This window comes from Beta vulgaris, chromosome 5 (assembly GCF_026745355.1).
Source record: "Beta vulgaris subsp. vulgaris cultivar EL10 chromosome 5, EL10.2, whole genome shotgun sequence".
In the NCBI taxonomy this organism is placed as follows: domain Eukaryota; kingdom Viridiplantae; phylum Streptophyta; class Magnoliopsida; order Caryophyllales; family Amaranthaceae; genus Beta; species Beta vulgaris.
Window position 1 is genome coordinate 64,594,950 of NC_079206.1, and position 20,491 is coordinate 64,615,440.

At 34.7% G+C, this 20,491-nt stretch overlaps 1 protein-coding gene across 1 annotated transcript; it reads right to left on the minus strand.

Annotated features, from left to right (window-relative positions):
• Positions 1-2,701: 2,701 nt before the first annotated feature.
• LOC104894531 (type I inositol polyphosphate 5-phosphatase 4) lies at positions 2,702-8,019 on the minus strand. Its single transcript, XM_010680787.3, has 14 exons — positions 7,232-8,019; positions 6,969-7,056; positions 6,512-6,580; positions 6,279-6,366; positions 6,071-6,175; positions 5,338-5,959; positions 5,051-5,244; positions 4,766-4,874; positions 4,493-4,641; positions 4,057-4,316; positions 3,895-3,974; positions 3,579-3,653; positions 3,325-3,477; positions 2,702-3,222 (listed from the first exon to the last, which is right to left on the minus strand). The coding sequence occupies exons 1-10, from the start codon at positions 7,259-7,261 to the stop codon at positions 4,091-4,093; spliced, it is 1,680 nt and encodes a 559-aa protein (XP_010679089.2). The 5' UTR covers positions 7,262-8,019; the 3' UTR covers positions 2,702-3,222; positions 3,325-3,477; positions 3,579-3,653; positions 3,895-3,974; positions 4,057-4,090.
• Positions 8,020-20,491: the final 12,472 nt, after the last annotated feature.

A 20,491-nucleotide genomic window follows, 5' to 3' on the forward strand; every position in this document is an offset into this window, starting at 1 on the left:
GGTTCTTAAGGGTAAGATCAACTTTCCTATGATACTTCTCTGTCAATCATCAACTTAAAATTTTTGATTGAGTTTCACTTGTATATGGTTTAATTTAGGAAGATTATAGTTCATCGTAGCGTATTGAAATTTATTAAAACATTTTGTAGTGTAATAGTAAAAATTATAATGATTGAATATAAATAAAATACTCGTTGAGGCAAATCAAATAAGACTCATTTGAATATATATTTTTTCTTATATATTGAGAAAATTTTAGAATATTATCTCTAATTGTGAATAGTGTTAAGATTTCAAGTGAGAAAGATAAAAAAAATTACAATTAGAATATATAATCAACATTGTCTGTATGTATTGAATGTTAATTAAATTACACCTATAAAATCATTTGATTAGCATGCAACATTGACAACTATAATCTTATTCAGGTCGTTTATTTACATTTGAATTTTGTTTAAGTGATATAGGTCGTTAGACATAGTGGCGGAAGCAATCGAGGCTTGAGGGTAGGTACAGAGGTACGATAATGACTTCAATGATCCTATGAATTTTTGATTTTTTATAAGTTGAAGGTGAAAGATAGGTATGTCATAGTTAAATTGGTATTATATAGTTGAATTTGTTTGAAACTCACCACCCCAAATTCATTCTTTGTTTCAATATCTATAATTTTTCGTATCATGACATTCATAACCTAATTAAAGCATTGATTCCCCTTAGGGCCTGCTCTCCGAACATATTTTCGTTTCAATTAAATTCAGTTGCAATTAGTTTAGTTCAGTTCAATTCAGTTGTTTTATGTAAAAGAGAATAGACCCTTAATAATAATAATAATAATAATATAGACTCAACCATCCTAATACGTAAAGTTTGACCAACCCCTGCTAGGCAGGCCAGCACAAAGGCTGAATATAGGGTTATACAGCTCAAAATTAAATGTTCAACAAATTATTAGGATGGAGATTCAAACTCTGGACAATGCCCTGCAATTCAGGATGGTAGCTCCCACCTCTCCCTCAAACAAATTACTGTATAAATCTACTTGATGCAAGTACAAGTGGATAATATTTGAGTAAGGCCTAGATGCCAGCTGGAAAAAGAGTAAGGCTTTGACCAATGAGAACCTTAGGACCCACACAGTTTTAATGAATTTGCCACGTGTATATTGATGCTCTAAAATAAAAGTGTGCACAAATTCTACTAGGTTGTGAGACGGCGACATGTCTATTGGAACAAAAGCCCTTTCTTTAAGGGTGTTTTTCTTCCTTTGTCATTTATATTTTCTGATTCTTTTTTTTTTTTTTTTGACAGTATATTTTCTGATTCTTAGCAAATCTATTACATTCCCAAACTTTTAATTGCTCATTTGCAACTCTACAAGTGAGTAAAAAATAATGTACTTTGAATATATTTTGATGAGAACTATTATTAAACCCTAGCATCAATAGATACAATAATATAAATGAAATTCAAACAAAAATAAAATCATCAACCGTTTAACATTATAAACAATTCGGGTCTAATAACAAATAATGAAGTAGTATTATATTCAAATTATTTTGACTTATTTTGCAAAATAAATCAGTTAAGTTTGTTCAAATCAGTTGAATAAAACACACATTATTTTCTATTAAATTTATATAATTTAAGTTCAAATAAATTCAAATAAGCTCTAAATTAATATATTTCTTTTAATTTAAATTTACAAACAATAAGTAAAAAGAACGTACTCTTAGCTTCGTAATGTCACCATTATTTGAAAAAAAATAGTGTAACTGTACATAATTCAATATGAATAACACCCTAGATCTGGAATTCTAATGGAACCAATATTGAGCTTTTTCAATGTTCAAAGAGCTCAAATTATCATGTACTAGTAAGATGTGTGAGAATCTATACCAACAATAAAATATTTTATACTTTGTCACATATACATGGAACTTACAAATACATTTTGTTTTGGTTATGACTAGTTATGAGTAGGGATTGGTTCAGTCTTGCATGAGATGGCCCACACTCCTTTTGTTATGTACTCATTTGATGACTATGTCATGGATGCATGGACGTTTTCTCTTTGTCATAACCCTAAATGATGAAACTGTCTCAAAATAAACAAATGCATTATAATAGATTTTACATACTTTTTCCGATTTTTTTTATACGTGTTACACTTTTCAAATCACGGACTACTAGGTAATTTTTGGAGATGATAGAAATAGAGAGAAAGAAAACAAAAATGTTCCATGTGAATATGTGATAGGAAAGAGATAAACAAAAGTTATTACCTAAAATAAAAGTGTACTAACATCTAATTTGAAACTTCCTAAAATTACATGTAAGAAAAAAAAACGGAGGAAGTATTAGAAAAATGTCTAAATATAAAGAAAATTTCCCTTTCTACTCTTTTTATGCTCTTGGGAGATTCATATAGTGACATCTCTGTAAGAAGCTGACAATGTTGTTTTCTGCAAGGACTATTATCTGTTTACTATATTCTTTTTACATTCAAATAACTGTGAAAGTTTAACTCTCATTACAATAAAGAAAGTGCAATGCAAGAAAATGGAGCAAAGTTCTGCCTAAGAAGGCAGATACTCAATATACAAATCACTCTTATTTGTTTTTACCTTTGACAGTATAATCATCAGAAACAGTAACAAATAAAGAAGAATCAGAACTACTGCTGAAAGAAGATAAAGGGTAGGGGTAAAAAGAAGCTTATAGATCAATAAGAACTTCAATTATGATCTTCTTTGCTCTTTTAGTTTGTATTTTTGTCCATACAAAGAATAAGTGCCACACATGACACACCCATCTTCTATGTATCTATATACTTGGATTATACAACTATTGAACACCCTCAAATGATTATGTTCATCTACTACTAGCTCTTTTACACTTAAAAATGTAACACTCCGACTAACAATTAGGCAACTAAGGGCCTGTTCTCTTCGGCATAAAACAGCTGAACTGAACTGAAATTAAGCTGGGGAGAACAGGCCCTAACAAGGGATGAGATGTCAATATGCCTTCACTTGAGTCGGATATTTTCATACACGATTATTTGCACTATCTAGGCAAATAAACAATCTAAATCTTTACAATTGTAATTTCACATTCCAATAGCCTAATTAAATCTATATTTACAAGAAAGAATGGTAATACTATGTCATAACCATCTAGGCCACTTATGGCGAATTCCTATTATGATATCAGCATATCCTGTATAAAAACAAGTTCAGTTTTCACATATTAGCTTAAATTTTACACACAAAAGGTGAATAAATAGGCAGAGGTAAACCAAATTGTTCATTTTTAACTCACCATTGAAGATTTTCTTTGTTTGAACTGTCAGAATATGCCAAGGGGTGTATATGTACCCCATATGACAGGGGAAAAGAATGGTAAGTTGCAGAGTTTGTGGGGTTAATAGAAAGGAATCAGCAAAGATTTACAGGTTGAGAGTACCTGTGTTTTCTGAGGAAGAAATGGGAGAATAAAGAGAATTAGACAAAAGGAAAGATTCACAAGGGATGGAGAATAACAGCAATAACAGAAAAAAGAGTAAAAAAACTAACCTTTTTTGGGGAGGGATGATGGTGGAATGTCACTATCACCATTATACTGTGTTTACATTGCAACAGTTCCACTACCTACAGATTAGGGGGACCAAAATCAAGATGTTACTTATCTTTAGAAATTTTGATCATAATTGATGCAAAATTGACTTATGTGTGAAGTATGAGAAAATGAGGAAATTGGGAAAATGAAATAACTGAGAAAATGATCAACTATTTTTGGTTATATAGGAATTGTGGAACTATACACTAACTTACAACAGATGATTTGATGCAATATGGTAAAGTGATTGCTTTTATCATTTTGGTAAGTTACCTTTCGACGGTTCTTTTGCAATGTACCTTCTAAACATGGAACACCTTATCATTGCTTACGAAATGCAGCAAGCCGCGTATCTGCAGAGTAAACATAGGAACTTATAGAATTTGAAAGTGATATTAAGATGCCTCAAAGAAATGAAGTAAAGATTATACCCACTTGTTAAAATTTCGATATTGAATTTGAATCCCTTTTAGTAGAAATTGAATCCTGAATATCCATGTGCTTGAGGTAATAGCTCTTCCACTTCAATCCGGGCACTGGAACAGCTCATACTTTTCCTGAGTCTGCCTCGGTTGATGGACTCTACCTCTGCCAAAAATACACTATAAACTGGCCTGTGATCTGAGAACCTAGATTCACCACGCACATAGGATAGTTGACGGAGGCCTTTCCCAAACCACAAGATTCGATCACACCTTCATATGTAACCAATAGCAATATTTCAGATGTCTAAATTTCATACTTCGTAGGTGAAAAGAACAAAGTTTGAAGCATCCATTTTTAACTTCAAATACAGCATAATTCCTGCTAACCATATCAGCATCATAAGGCAACAGTCTACAATATGAAAATATACATGCATAAGATTTACCATGCAGGAGTCCTTCGCTTCTCTTTTTGATGAGTATCAGCACCAGCATATCTATCTGAATTTTGGGAATACTTATATGTAGGAGGGAAGTATATCTTCCCTTCACTCCATCCCTCAAAAACACAACCGCGTCTCTGCTCTATGCGAAGCTGTAAACACAAACACATCAATGTTCAGACTCAGAACTTTTTCTGCATAACTATAAATACACACTGATTTAAGAAGACCAATGTTTTGATTTTAAGATAAGAGACATCCAGTTTAGAAAATTGCCTGATCTTTTTCGAGCAGAGCCTTCCAGTTTCTCATTTCAACAAGAGCCTTGGCAGATCGGTAGGATAGGGCAATCCGGTAATTCAAATCCCCAAGCCAAATGACTCGACTGCAACAAAAAATATCAGTGTTTAGACCAATAAGTAATAACATGTTTGTTGAACACATACATTGACACTAATCCAACAAAACTTTACATACATTCTTCCTATATACTAGTAAAAATATATATACTAGTAAATTATTGCAACAATTGAGATATAGAGATTCGATAAGGGGTCTCACTCATGGTCCAAAATATGCTGAGGGGAGTACTCATCACCCGTTGCATTAACTCTAGGAAATCTAGTCTTCTTCAGTATCTCCATGACATCGGAATTTCTTCTTAGCTCATCGCCCTCTTTTTGTCCTGAAGTTAGATGACTACAGACGAAGCAAAAGCTTGTTTGGTGTAAAGACATGCTAATAGAAATTGAACCCTGCAAAATATTATATACAAAGTTCCAACATCAGTTGAGTTCTTGCCTCATCCTAGTTCCTAGGAAAAAAAACTACAATTAACTTTCAAGTACCTTGTTTCCAAGATAGCCCATTAACCCTCTTCCTACACAAGATACTTTCATATTCTGAACATCATCTCTAAGATCACTCCTTACCCAAACAGTGAGAAATATTCCCACCATTTGCTTGCTTGCAACCAAACAATACCTTGACTGACCTCTTTGCTTTTCAGTCTCCTCCACGTGAAAGGAACCGTTGTAATAAGACATAGGTGAGCAATGTGGAACAACAGGTGGTGATTCACTTGTGTTTTCATCATCTGAGGAGCACCATCTATAATTGGGATCATAATCACTAGCTCTATGTCCAGACATGACCCGGTCACAAACACTGAATCTTCGATCAAGCCGTGGTTGAGGCTCTGACATGTCATTGTCCACCCTCATGCTCCGGCTCAACGACTGAAAAGATCGTCTGTGGAAAAAAGAGGAGGCCTTTTGCCTTGTTGATCCCTCAAAATCGGCGTCTAACTCAACAATAGGATCAGGGATTGGTGAAGGTGTTTGATAATAACCACTTGAACCAGGAAGACTGTTCAGAGTCCTCCTAATTAGTGCTAGCCATTTCTTAGCTGGGCCATTGTCTTCTGTACCCAAAACATTACCAGCATTCAGAGGAACAATTTCCTGAAAGCTGAATTCAGAAATGGCAGCATCACAAACAATCAGTACTTTTTGTCACATGGTAGAAAATTGCATTTTGTTTCAAGAAACTTAATCTGAAGTCTAAACATGAAAAACACACCCAAGAACATAAATGTCAGCAGGAGGTGATGTATGAAGCCAATCTTCAAGATTCAAATGGCTTGGTGGTGATTTTCCTGCCACATTCCAAGTAGCTACAAAAATCCTGCAACCATACCCAATTGCCAGAAATATGAACACCAATACTTCTCAAGGTGGAAATTCACAAAAAATTGAACAAAACCATTTTGAAAGAATTTGGGACTAACCTATAGTTTTCTACATCAGTGACATGAGATGTATCTAAATCAATCTTAATGCGCCGAGGACGGTCAGAATTCCTCCTATATGATCTTTCTGGTGAAAAAAAGCATTTGAAGAAGAGCAATTATGAGATTAAAGCACAAATTTGAATGGAAAAAGTGATTCTTGAAAAATTAGTATATATGGAATCAAAAGGGCAGAGTGGTCCAAAAGCAATATAATGTGATAGATACTGAACCTGTCTTGCTTTTCTTGATAGTGCATGCCTCTCTCTCTGTGAAGTTGTTACTCCAATCTTCATCACAACCTGAATAAAGAACCATTACAAACAAAAGTTGCTAAAGCAATGAAATTCATGCACTCAACTTCTCAAATTAGACAACCCCATTTCTTAGCCCCAAAGGAGAAACAAAAAGGGAAAAAAAGTGTGTAAAAAGAGAATGCAAGAGATCTTTAATTCTCAATATGAGCTCATATGACAATGATTCAATAATACAGCTGAAATATAACACTTTTGATTCAGAATTAACTATACAAGGATGAAATTGTAGAGTCTACTATAATGTAAAAGTAAAACAAGTTTAAATCACCCAAAAACTTAAACTCAACAAAATTGATCATTTCAAAATCATCATTATCAATATAGTATTTTTGAGTTAAGTTTAATTGAAGAAGAAAAAGGGGAAAAATTTCACCTTCATAGAAGACATCATCCGCATGAAATTCTTCAGCTTTATTCTTGATATTGAACCACTTCTTTACTAAAGTCTTGGGCCATGAAAGCTTCATTTATGCAACAGAACAATAATTAATTCAACCTCCCAAATGAAAGAGAATAGTAATAGTATTATTTATGTGCATATTTTTTTTCATTTTGTTATTTTAATTTTCTTAAAGAGGAAAAAAAAGAAGTTATGGGCATTTTCTCATACAAACACAAACACAAACACAAACACACCTTGGTCTTTTTGGAGCTCCCATCTGTCATTGTTTTCAGTACTTCATATAGGACACTCCCCACACACACTTAAGGCTTTTCTCTGGGGTACTCTAATTAATTTGGAGACACAAATTTGGAAGAAAAAATGCCAATAATTGATTGAAGAAAAATGGATCAAGCTTTCAATCTCAACCAAATAATAGAAAGTTTCTTACTTTACACACAGAAAAACCAACACCAAGAAAATTTGAGTAAAAGTCCAAAATAAAAATCCTACCTTTTTTCCAAGAAATCAAGAACTAACAAAGAAATTACTACAGTTTTTAAGCAATCTAATTTCTGGGTTTTTAACTATGAATTGAAATGAACAAAACCCAGTTAGGAAATTGGTTAAAACTTAAAACTCAACTCATTGAATGAATTTGAAGGGAGAAAAAAAAGAGGGAAAAAAAGCAGAGGAAGCCAAATAATAAGAAACATAACAAGAGACAAAGGAAAGATGAAAGAGAGGGATTGAGACAGTCAAGAGTAGTAAGAAATACTTAGTATAGTATTTTTTTTGAGATATATAGTATAGTATAGATTTATAGTATAGTATTAGTATTAAAATTAATATGAGTATGACAATGAGATTCAGAGAAAAGAGGAACAAGACAATGTGGGGAACATGAAGAGAGAGAAAGAGAGAAGATGGGTAATGTCCTCTTCTTCTAATGCTGGTACTGAGCAAGGCAAAGTATCGAATTTGAAGGGAATAAAGTGCAGCAAAAAAAATGGGGTGTAGACTTGACTGTAGTAGAGAGGTTAGAGAAGCTCATTTCCCCTTGAGGCTTTATTTTTTTTAAACTAGTCCAATTGTAGATTTTGAGTTTTTTGTCCTATGAAAATTTCTATAAACAAATTGGGGTGTGAAATAAGGAAATTTACTGATTGATATTTGCATGTGTGATTGTGATCACATTGAAAGGAAACTAAGATAATTGTGTAGCTAATTAGGAGTATATATTTACTTATTTAGTAACAAATCGTATTGTGTCAACACTTAATTGTATAAGGAATTATATGAGTCGTGTAAATGTCATATGCGAAGTAGTTAATGAGGAATCGGGGTTGGTTCAAGTGATGAGTTTTTTCATCTTCCTTGTCTAGGGTTTGATTTCTGCCACGAATTTAAGGGGATTGGGGAGTTGGGGGTGTCTGGTTTGTAATGAGTCTCTGGGTGGGGGACTTATGCGAGGGTAGTCCAGAGTAATTCTTCTTAGCAATTTTAAAAATAAAAAATATGTGAAGTAGTTAATTGTTAAAAATATACTACTATAATTGAATCTCGTTTGTATCGTTGCCTTTTATCACTCTCTATTCCTTATTGACAAGGAAGAAAGTGTGATTTTAGACAAATTAAGTTTTGTTTTTATGGCCAATAGGCAAAGACAAACAAATTAAGGTTGGAAGTGGCATATAGTATTATCAATAATGAAAGTCCTTTTTTTTCAATATCTGTTGATAAGCAACAAAAATAAATGATTTATGTTATTATCAAGCGACAATTATACTCTTTATGAATCTTGTCTTTTATTACATTTGAACTGTTACGATTAAGAATGCTTGTTTTGCAATGTTTTCAAAATCAATAATTTCATTACTATTTGAATAGCAGTTCAATCATAAGAATCTCGGAAGATACAACTTGACTCCGATTATCTGATACTAAAAGATCAACCAATACAAACATAAAGCTTGATTCGTTATCTTGATGTTGATTAACTTGGTTGCTCTTCGATGGACTGTTCACCACATCCTCAACTTAGCTTCTTTACTTTCGTCTTGTCTTATACGCAAGGTTTCTCGCTAACAAGTTCAGAATGCTCATGAGTTGGCTAATTTTTTATCGTACTTATTCTTAATTGTTTTAATTTAGTTTAAGCTAAGATGGAACTCTTGTAACAAAACAAAAAAAAAACTTGGTAAACATTCAAAGACTAATACGACTTAAGATCAAATTAATTCTCGTTTTTGTCGTTTTAGTTCCATATAATAGTATATACAAGTATACAACCACACCAAAAAGTACACCTACACCCAAAAAAAGTTGGTTAATTATCTGTTAAAAGTGATGAAACCATTAATCAATTGTTGAAAACTTGAGATGCATCTAATGATAAGTTATTCACATATGCGGATAAATGTACTTGTAATTTACCAAATGTGCACCTGCCCAACCTCTCCCCCCACAAACTGTTCGTAGTACTGACCCTGGGCAGCTGGCTACTCTAGGTTTTGATCGAACACCCTGGTTGTGTCCCCTTCTTCATTTTTGTTATTCCTTATGATGAGTGACAAAAAAAAACAGTTTAAAGTAAAAAAAAATGAAGATAAGGAAGAATCTGAATTTTTACTTTGCATTATGCGATATGCAGCTCTAGAAGCTAACGGATGTCTCGAAGGCGCTAGATAAGAAATATAGTATTGTTTAACTTAATTACTTATATGTATATAAAATGATATAATAATGTATAATTCCAATACAATGCATTTAAATGCTTTGCGTTGGAATTAAATGTTTTTTTCTCTTTCCTTTTGAAAAACATTAAATACTTTGCATTGAAATTATATATTATTTTATTATTTTGTATAAATATGAGTGATTAAGTACTCCCTCCGTTCTGAAATATGTTTCCATTTTTCTTTTTTCACGGTAATTTATGCAAGTAGAATCTAATAAGAGATAGAGATAGTAAAGATTTTTTATTTATATAAATAAATATTGTATGGGAAAAGATGAGTTTAGGAGAGAGAATGGAGAATAATTGGTGAAAGGGCATTAATTGTAACATTTTGGTTGAATAAACAAATTAAAGAAAAAAACAAAAATCAAAAAGCAAATAAATGATTGGACACGATTTTTCTAGACAATTTACGGAAAAATTTGGAACTAAATATGGAAATGAAAAATATATTTTAGAACACTTAAAAATCAAAATGGGAACTATATTTTGGGACGGAGGGAGTAGAACAATATATTTCTTATCTAGTGTCTCGGAGCGTCCGTTAGCGGGATCGAACATAAATATATTGTTTAAAATGAAAAGTAGTTGTCATGACAAAAGTTTGCATTAATCTATGTAATAAATGATTTTCGTAGGTTTATTTTATTTATTGAAATTCAAGAAACTCTTTTTGAATTTTGAAGCAGCAAATGTGATTAATAACTGCTAGTATTAGTACACCTTCATATATTTTTGGTCAAGATTTTATGAACCTATGCTGTTGTAATTAATAATTTGTTACCCGATTCTTGAAACATGCCAAATGTAGTTAAACAAACAGTATTGACAAAGATAAGTTTAATGTTAGTAATTATTTAAGAGAACTTCAAATGGATGAGCTAGCTACTTAACTTATGTTTTGGACTTTTCTGCTTAAATCATGCACTATTATAAAATTTATGTCGAGAACTAGTACTATTTACATGAAGTACTATAAACCAATAAACAATTCCATTTCGTTTAATAAAAATAATTCCCTTTGTAAATAGAGTTTTAAGTAATTACTTTATAAGAGAAAATATATATTAGATTGAAGTCATTTGACAAAATTTGTGAACTCCATATATTAAATATGAGCTCAAGAGGAATGGCAGAATCTTCACTCACAGAAGGAACAAAGAAGAGAATTCAGGGTGATAAGAGGTTGTTTGAAAGGTAATTCATGCCTAGCTAAGAACGAACATATGGTGACTTTTACGATTACTTTGAGGTTGAATGGAAGATATGCAAAATAGCTAAATTGTAAAGACTATTACTTCCTCTATTCTGAAATAAGTGAAACACTTCTCTCTTTTATGTAAGAGCTTTTTGAGAATAGGGTTCCAATTATTTCATAATAGAGGAAGTACAAATTTTCGGACGTTCCTGGGGTACAAACAATAGACCTTATGGGTTTCCTCCTAGTGTCATAGGAGGTTATTTGAAAGCTAATATATGCCAAAGGACGAGCATGATGTAGCTTTTAGAGCTATTTTAAGATTGGATGAAAGATAATACGAAAAAAGTTTTTGAAGACATATTTCAGAGCAATGTAGAGGATTCCAAGTCCGAACTACTAGAAAATCATCCCAAAACATCAAGAGAATCTCGGAAATTTCTTTGATAAAAAAATATCGTAGTTTATTAAAAGTTCAAAATTAGCCCAAAATAGCCCAATTTAAAGACCAATACATGTTCTTTAACGTTTTGAATGCAGAAACATTAGTGTAGCACCCCTAAGTGTTCACAAGCCCATTAGTAGATATGCTTTGGTGTATGACTGTAGTCCTATCCAAAAGGTCTCTACTAGGTTGATGTCCCCACCTTTGTATAAAGAAAAATTCGTTCTCCTTAAATTTCGACATGGGATAGCCTAGATGTTAGGCACCTTCCTCGATCCCCTCCTTTTAGGATGTTCAATAATTGATGCATAATGATAGCTGTAAGAGTGAAGCTACTAAAATGAGTGCAAGAGCTAATCTCTTGGGGTGGCAAACAAGCTCCAATGGCGGAAGGCCGAACAATTTAAGCAAAACTTAATATATATAGCGAGTAATACAATATTATCATGAGTACATTTTTTTCTTTTGAATTGTCACTAACATTCATCATCGTCTCGGGGTTATGGAATTCATACTGAAATTGAAAATTTATAACAATATCACATATTTGAGAATACAACTCCATTTTAATGGACGTTGACAATTGATTTTATTACAATATTATCTCTAAATATATTATCATTAACTTATTACCAACCATTGTGACCATTTATGGAATATGCCATAAAAATTGTATGTTAGCCAATGTAACAAAAATAAATATTTCAAAGGTATGATTAGTATTGATTTGAATAATCTACTTCAACTTATATTTGCTTTTAGTTATTACATTAATTCAAATTGCACAACTATAATGCTAATTATTACTTTTGGATTTGACTATTACACATGCAAACTATGAAGATAATTAAGGCAGGACTAATTACCTCCATATGAAACAGAAATGAATTTTAGTATGTCTTTTTCCAAGGTCCATAGTGCATTAGTGCACCTACATGTTAGAAAATTATCACCCTTGTTCTTGTTCACTATTTCCTAAACTCTTGAATCTAGGAACTTAATATAAGTATTTACAATAATACAACAAACAACAAATACTTCTATTCTGGCTCTGCATTTTGTAACATCAGTAATCAAGGTAGTAAAACAGTACCTATTTCCCATTTTCCCTTAAGAATTTATGATAAACTTCAAAGAGAATTGAATGTTTGCCTTTTGGGAGTGCTAACAGGCACATCTACTTTTGTACTTTGCCTTACTTCCATAGCAATAAAACACTGTCTCTAATTGTAGTATTTTGTAGAATGTCATATCTCTCCATTAAATAATTAATTTATCCTAAAATATATATAACATTTTCAATTTCGTACCATGTACATGCCTCACTTTGACCAAATTTTTTACTAATATATAAAGGAAATGTTAATATATAATATATTATTTTTAGATTTATCTCAATGTATATTTTGAATATATCTTTTATAATATTTATAAATATATACTTAGAGTCATCAATGGTAAAAAAAGTTGAGTATCGTCAAGACATCAAGTGTGTCACTTAAATTGTTTCATTTAATTGGAAAGAGAGGCCGGAGTAAATATCTATATAAATATATTAAAAGGCATGCGTGACAATGTATACAACGTGACAGCTCTGTTACTCCACTAGAATTGTCCAATGTGCACATAAGTCATGTCATCAATTAACAAAAGTAAAATTATCTTGCAACAAAATTTGAACACGTGACCTCTTGCTATTATACATGGCACAATTACCATCTCAATCAACTTTTAATCATGCTTTAAGTGTTCCACATTATTATATTTGTACCTTTTAAATATTGAGTTTTCCTTAATATATTTTAATGAGAATGGAAAAAAAATACATATCAAGTTCGAAAAACAATACCAACCTGGAGCAACGAACGAGCCCAAATACTAATTTATCTCTAATGAGGGTAATTTACCAAGATCTCTACTTTACCAATTGTTTAAAAAATGCTTTAACCTAAACCCACACTTTTTTTGGATGAAGATGCATGGAATTTCTAGGTTTCCAACTTGTATGGGTTATGCCTATCCTAAAACCTTTCAACTCTTACTTTAAACAAGAACAATATATGCCTACTAATTAGAATGTTTAACCTAGTTTTAAACCTCTTTTTGACTCAAATTTAGACTTCTGTCTAGTTTATAGTAGGCAAATCTCCCCAAATTCAAGATTTTAGCTTTCTTAGAGATTTGTTTCAAATTGTATAGGCTAAAGTGTTTATGCATGGATTAGCATAAAGTAACCCCACAAAGTATGATTTAATTACATTTAAGTCGGATCATGTTAGCCCATAAAAGCATCCTTAGGCTATTTAGCTAGACTGGCCCTCCACATCACCTCATGACACAATCTCATAGATTTTCGTGCAACAATAAAGTACTCTTTTAATGGTTATTATCTTACTAAAACAAGTTTAGATCTTGGATTAGACACTAAATAAATTGCTAATAACAATGTACACATGTGGGGGCCCCCAAACCAAAGGACCACAACGCTTGTGTAGTCTAATGTGTTGATTTCATTGGCACTCTTCAAGGAGAGTGATTATATTAAATTTAAGGAAAACAAAGTGATTTCTTGGACTAAGCTCACTACTTAAATTGACTAATTGTAGAACACATGCTGCATGTGGGGGACTGTTGATTCTTTCAACTTGTGAGTTCTCAAGCACACATAACTAGCAAACTCCAAAATAAACCAATTAACATGGGATTGATTATAGCTTCAATTTGGAATTACAGAATGAAATAGATAACAGCGGAATAATTTTCCTTCTCTATTGTGGATCAACCCCTTTTTATGTTTTATTTTATACTTTCGTCATTCACTATTAGTTTCGACACTCCCTATTTTTAGATGTTTCAGTTTAGTTGTGATGTTACCATTTTTTTATTTCCATGCTCTCTATCTCTTTGTCATCCTTGTTCTCATCGTATGAGTAGCTTTTTTATTTCTCTCTATCTCTTTCCTCACCTTAATTCACGCTTTCGGACTTTTCCTGGGTCTACGCTCCGAACGCCACGGGGATGCCTCCTAGGGACATGGGAGAGCATTAGAAAGGAGTCATGTGGATGCCTTTACGTTCATTTCGAGGCGATTTTGGGTTTTACAAGAAATGAACAAATGAGGTGTTCAAAGGCTTTTCGAGGCAATGCAAATGGTGCAAAGCACACGCGCAACGTTACAAGTTACGTCGGCACTACTAGGAATGTTTCGAGAGAGAATATGACCAGGTTCGGAGTAGTAAAAAAATGTCCCAAAAAAACCCAAAATTGAAGGTCATTATACACGCTTTCGGACTTTCCCGGGGCCCAAGATCCGAACACCACGGGATACCTCCTAGGGGTATGGGAAGTCATTGAAAAGGAGTCATGTGACTTGGATTATCGAATACGTTGATGCCTTACGTTCATTTCGAAGCAATTTTGGGTTTCACGAGAAATGAACAAATGGGTTGTTAGAGGCTTTTCAAGGCAACGCAAATGATGCCAAGCACCCGGTCAATGTTACAAGAGATAAAGACACTCCTAGGAATGTTTCGGGGGAAAAATATGATCGAGTCTAGAGAAGTCCAAAAATGTCCCAAAAATAGCAAAAATTGAAGGTTATAATAAACGATTTCGTACTTTCATGTGGCCTGAGATTCGAACGGCAAGAAATGTCTTCTAGGGACATGGGATGTCATTAGATAGGAGTCAAGTGCCTTAGAACGAATATATGGATGCATTTACGTTTATTTTGAGGCAATTTTGGGTTTCACGAGAACTGAACAAATGCGATGTTCATAGGCTTTTCAAGGCAAGGAAAATGGTGCCAATAAGTACCCATGCAACGTTACAAGTTACGTTGCCTTTCCTAGGTACGTTTCGGGAGAAAATATGACCAAGCCCGAAAAAGACCCAAAATGTCCCAAAAACAGCCAAATATAAAGGTTATAATACATGCTATCGGACTTTTCCGGGGTCCGATCTCCGGACGCCACGAGATGCCTCCTAGGGACATGGTGGGTCATTGCAAAAGAGTCATGTGGCTTGGAACGAATATGTGGATGCATTTATGTTCATTTCGAGACAATTTTTGGTTTCACGAAAATGAACAAATGGGGTGTTCAGAGGCTTTTTGAGGCAACACAAATGTTGCCATGCACCCGCGCAACGGTACAAGTCACGTCGGCTTTCCTAGGAATGTTTCGAGAAAAAATATGACCAAGCCCGAAGAAGTCCAAACATGTCCTAAAGATAGCCAAAATTGAATGTTATAATACACGCTTTCGGACTTTCCCGGGATCCGAGCTACAGATGCGACGGGATGCCTCCTAAGGACATGGGAGGTCATTAGTAAGGAGTCATATGGCTTGGAACGAATATGTGGATGCTTTTATGTTCATTTCGAGACAATTTTGGGTTTCACAAGAAACGAACAAATGAGGTGTTCAGAGGCTTTTCGAGGCAATGCATATTATGCCAAGGAGCTGCGCAACTTTACAAGTCACACCGGCTTTTCTAGCAACGTTTTAGGAGAAAATATGACCAAGCCTGGAGAAGCAAAAATTGTCCAAAAAACAGCCAAAATTGAAGGTTATAATACACGCTTTCGGACTTTCCCGGGGTCTGAGCTCTGAACGCCATGGGATGCCTCCTAAGGACATGGGATGTCATTGGAAACGAGTCATGTGGCTTAGAACGAATATAGGGATGCCTTTACGTTCATTTCCAGACAATTTTGCTTTCACGAGACTGAACAAATTGGGTGTTTAGAGACATTTCGAGGCAATAATGCAAATTGTACCAAGGACCCGCGCAACATTATAGGTCATGTAGGCACTCCTGCGAATGTTTCGATAGAAAATGTGACCACGCCTGGAGAAGTCAAAAAAATGTCCCAAAAAAGCCAAAATTGAAGGTTATAATTCACGCTTTCGGACTTTCCCGAGTTCCAAACGCCATGGGATGCCTCCTAGGTCCATGAGAGATCATTGAAAAGGAGTCATGTGGCTTGGAACGAATACATGGATGCTGTTACGTTCATTTCAAGGCAATTTTGGGTTTCACGAGAAATGAACAAATAGAGTATTGAAAGGCTTTTCGAGGCAATGCAAATAGTGTCAAGCACACGCATAACGTTACAAGTCACGTCGGAACTCCTAGGAATATTTCGGGAGAAAATATGACCAGGTCCGAAGAAGTCCAAAAATGTCGCAAAAACAAACAAAATCGAAGGTTATAATACACACTTTCGGACTTTTACGGGGCCTGAGCTCCTAACGCCATGGGATGCCTCCTAGGGACATGGGATGTCATTGGAAAGGAGTCATCTGGCTTAGAACGAATATAGGGATGCCTTTAAGTTCATTTCGAGGCAATTTTGGATTTCACGAGAAATGAACATTGGGGTGTTTAGAGAATTTTCGAAGCAATGCAAATGGTGTCAAGCACACGCGCAACGTTACAAGTCATGTTGGCATATGTAGGAATATTATGGGAGAAAATATGACAAGGCCAAGAGAAGGCCAAAAATGTCGCAAAAGCAACCAAAATTGAAGGTTATAATACACGCTTTTGGACTTTCTCGAGACCCGAGCTCCTAATGATACAGGATGCCTCCTACGGTCATGGGAGGTCATTGGAAAGGAGTCATGTGGCTTGGAACGAATATATGGATGCCTTTATGTTCATTTCGAGGCAATTTAAGGTTTCACGAGAAATGAACAAATGGGGTGTTTAGAGGCTTTTTAAGGCAACATAAATAGTGCCAAGCACCCGCGCAAAGTTACAAGTCGCGTCGGTCTTCCTAGGAAAGTTTCAGGAGAAATCATGACCATCCCTGAAAAAGTCCAAAATGTCCCAAAAACAGCCAAAATTGGAGGTTATAATACACGCTTTCGGACTTTTTCGGGACCCAAGCTCCTAACGCCATGCGATGCCTCCTATGGTCTTGGGAGGTCATTGGAAAGGAGTCATGTGGCTTGGAAGGAATATATGGATGCCTTTACGTTCATTTCGAGGCAACTTAAGGTTTCACGAGAAATGAACAAATGGGTGTTTAGAAGCTTTTTGAGGCAACATAGATGGTGCCAAGCACCCGCGCAATGTTACAAGTCGCGTCGGTCTTCCTAGGAAAGTTTCAGGAGAAATCTTGACCAGCCCTGAAAAAGTCCAAAAATGTCCCAAAAACAGCCAAAATTGAAGGTTATAAGACACGCTTTCGGACTTTCTCGGGGTCCGAGATCCGAACGCCACGAAATGCCTCCTACGGTCATGGGAGGTCATTGGAAAGGAGTCATGTGGCTTAGAACGAATATAAGGATGCCTTTAAGTTCATTTCGAGGCAATTTTGGGTTTCACGAGAAATGAACATTGGGGTGTTTAGAGGCTTTTTGAGGCAACATAAATGGTGCCAAGCACCCACGCAATGTTACAAGTCGCGTCGGTCTTCCTAGGAAAGTTTCAGGAGAAATCATGACCAGCCCTGAAAAAGTCCAAAAATGTCCCAAAAACAGCCAAAATTGAAGGTTATAATACACGCTTTCGGACTTTTTCGAGACCCGAGTTCCTAACGCCACAGGATGCCTCCTACGGTCATGGGAGGTCATTGGAAAGGAGTCATGTGGCTTGGAACGAATATATGGATGCCTTTATGTTCATTTCGAGGCAATTTAAGGTTTCACGAGAAATGAACAAATGGGGTGTTTAGAGGCTTTTTGAGGCAACATAAATTGTGTCAAGCACCCGCGCAATGTTACAAGTCGCGTCGGTCTTCCTAGGAAAGTTTCAAGAGAAATCATGACCAGCCCTGAAAAAGTCCAAAAAGTCCCAAAAACAGCCAAAATTGAAGGTTATAATACACGCTTTCGGACTTTCTCGGGGTCCGAGCTCCGAACGCCACGAAATGCCTCCTACGATCATGGGAGGTCATTGGAAAGGAGTCATGTGGCTTGGAACGAATATATGGATGCCTTTATGTTCATTTCGAGGCAATTTAAGGTTTAACGAGAAATGAACAAATGGGGTGTTTAGAGGCTTTTTGAGGCAACATAATGGTGCCAAGCACCCGCGCAATGTTACAAGTCGCGTCGGTCTTCCTAGGAAAGTTTCAGGAGAAATCATGACCAACTCTAAAAAAAGTTCAAAAATGTCCCAAAAACAGCCAAAATTGAAGGTTATAATACACGCTTTCGGACTTTACCGGGGTCCGAGCTCCGAATGCCATGGGATTCCTCCTAGGGACATGGTAGGTCATTGGAAAGGAGTCATGTGCCTTGGATCGAATATGTGGATGCCTTTACGTTCATTTCGAGGCAATTTGGGTTTCATGAGAAATGAACAAATGGGATGTTAGAGGCTTTTCGAGGCAATACAAATTGTGCCAAGGACCCACGCAACATTATAGGTCATGTAGGCACTCATGAGAATGTTTCGGGAGAAAATATGACCAGGCTTGGAGAAGTCAAAAAATGTCCCCAAAAAGCTAAAATTGGAGGTTATAATTCACGCTTTCGGACTTTCTCGAGGACCGAGTTTCGAACGCCATGGGATGCCTCCTAGGTCCATGAGAGGTCATTGAAAAGGAGTCATGTGGCTTGGAACGAATATATGGATGCTTTTACGTTCATTTCAAGGCAATTTTGGGTTTCACGAGAAATGAACAAATAGAGTGTTGAAAGGCTTTTTGAGGTAATGCAAATGGTGTCAAGCACGCGCGCAACGTTAAAAGCCACGTCGGCACTCCTAGGAATATTTCGGGAGAAAATATGACCAGGCCCGAAGAAGTCCAAAAATGTCGCAAAAACAGGCAAAATTGAAGGTTATAATACACGCTTTCGGACTTTCCTAGAGCCCGAGCTCCGAACGTCACGAGATTCTTTCTAGGGACATGGTAGGTCATTGGAAAGGAGTCATGTGGCTTGGAACGAATATATGGATGCCTTTACGTTCATTGCGAGGTAATTAATTTTGGATTTCAGGAGAAATGAATAAATAGGGTGTTTAGAGGCTTTTCGAGGCAACACAAATGGTGTCAAGCACCCGCGCAACGTCACAAGCCACGTCGACTTTACTAGGAGTGTTTCGTGAGAAAATATGACCAGGCTCGGATAAGTCTAAAAAATCCCAAAAAAAAGCCAAAATTTAAAGTTTATAAGTAGTAAAAACTAAAGGTGACCCAATCCGGTTAAAATTTAATCGAACTAATACTACCTTCGTTCTTCTTCTATTACAACAATGTGTTTTGACACAATTTTTAAGGATTTGGAACAAATGAGTAGTTTAGCATAAAAGTAACTCTTTAACTAACTAGAGTAGGAGAGAAATCCTCCTTATAAAATAAGAGCAATTTTATATAGCAAAGTGAGTAATTAATGATTGTCTTAATACGATAAAGTTAGGGCAATATATATATATATATATATATATATATATATATATATATATAATATATATATATATATATATATATATATATATATATATATTGTTAATTAATGTTGCTTCTTATACCAAAATTGAAATTGTTGTAACATATGTGAAAACTACCCAAAATAGTAACTATTGTAATATAAAAAGAATGGAGGAATTAAGTATATTGTAACCTTGTCTCATGTAAGAATCTATAATATGTAAATTTTTGTGTATTATAGGAGCTTTAGTTCTTTACCATTTAATACTACCATACATCATCTATTCCAAAATAAGTAAGACGTTGATGGAGACTGTGGAATTAAAGAAAGCAAAGAGATAGAAACATAAAAATTGCGACTCTATGTGCAAAAAGAATCGGTCTTATAAGAGACCATCTAATTTTAATTTAAAATTAGGCTCTTTTTTTTTGGTAAGATAAAGGGGACTACCACTACTTCACCAACTATTCAAGTTCAATATTAAGAAGAGAACATACTACTTTTTGAATACATTGAATAGTTTAAGCTATGTCGATTAACAAAAGTAAAATTAGCTTGCAACAAGATTTGAATTCGTGACATCTTGCTATTATAACATGACTCAATTACTATCTTAACCAACTTTTAATCATGCTTTAAGCGTCCACATTATTATATTTGTATTTTTTAAATATTGAGTTTTCCTTAATATATTTTAATGGAAATGGGAAAAAATACATATCAAGTTCGAAAACACAAATACCA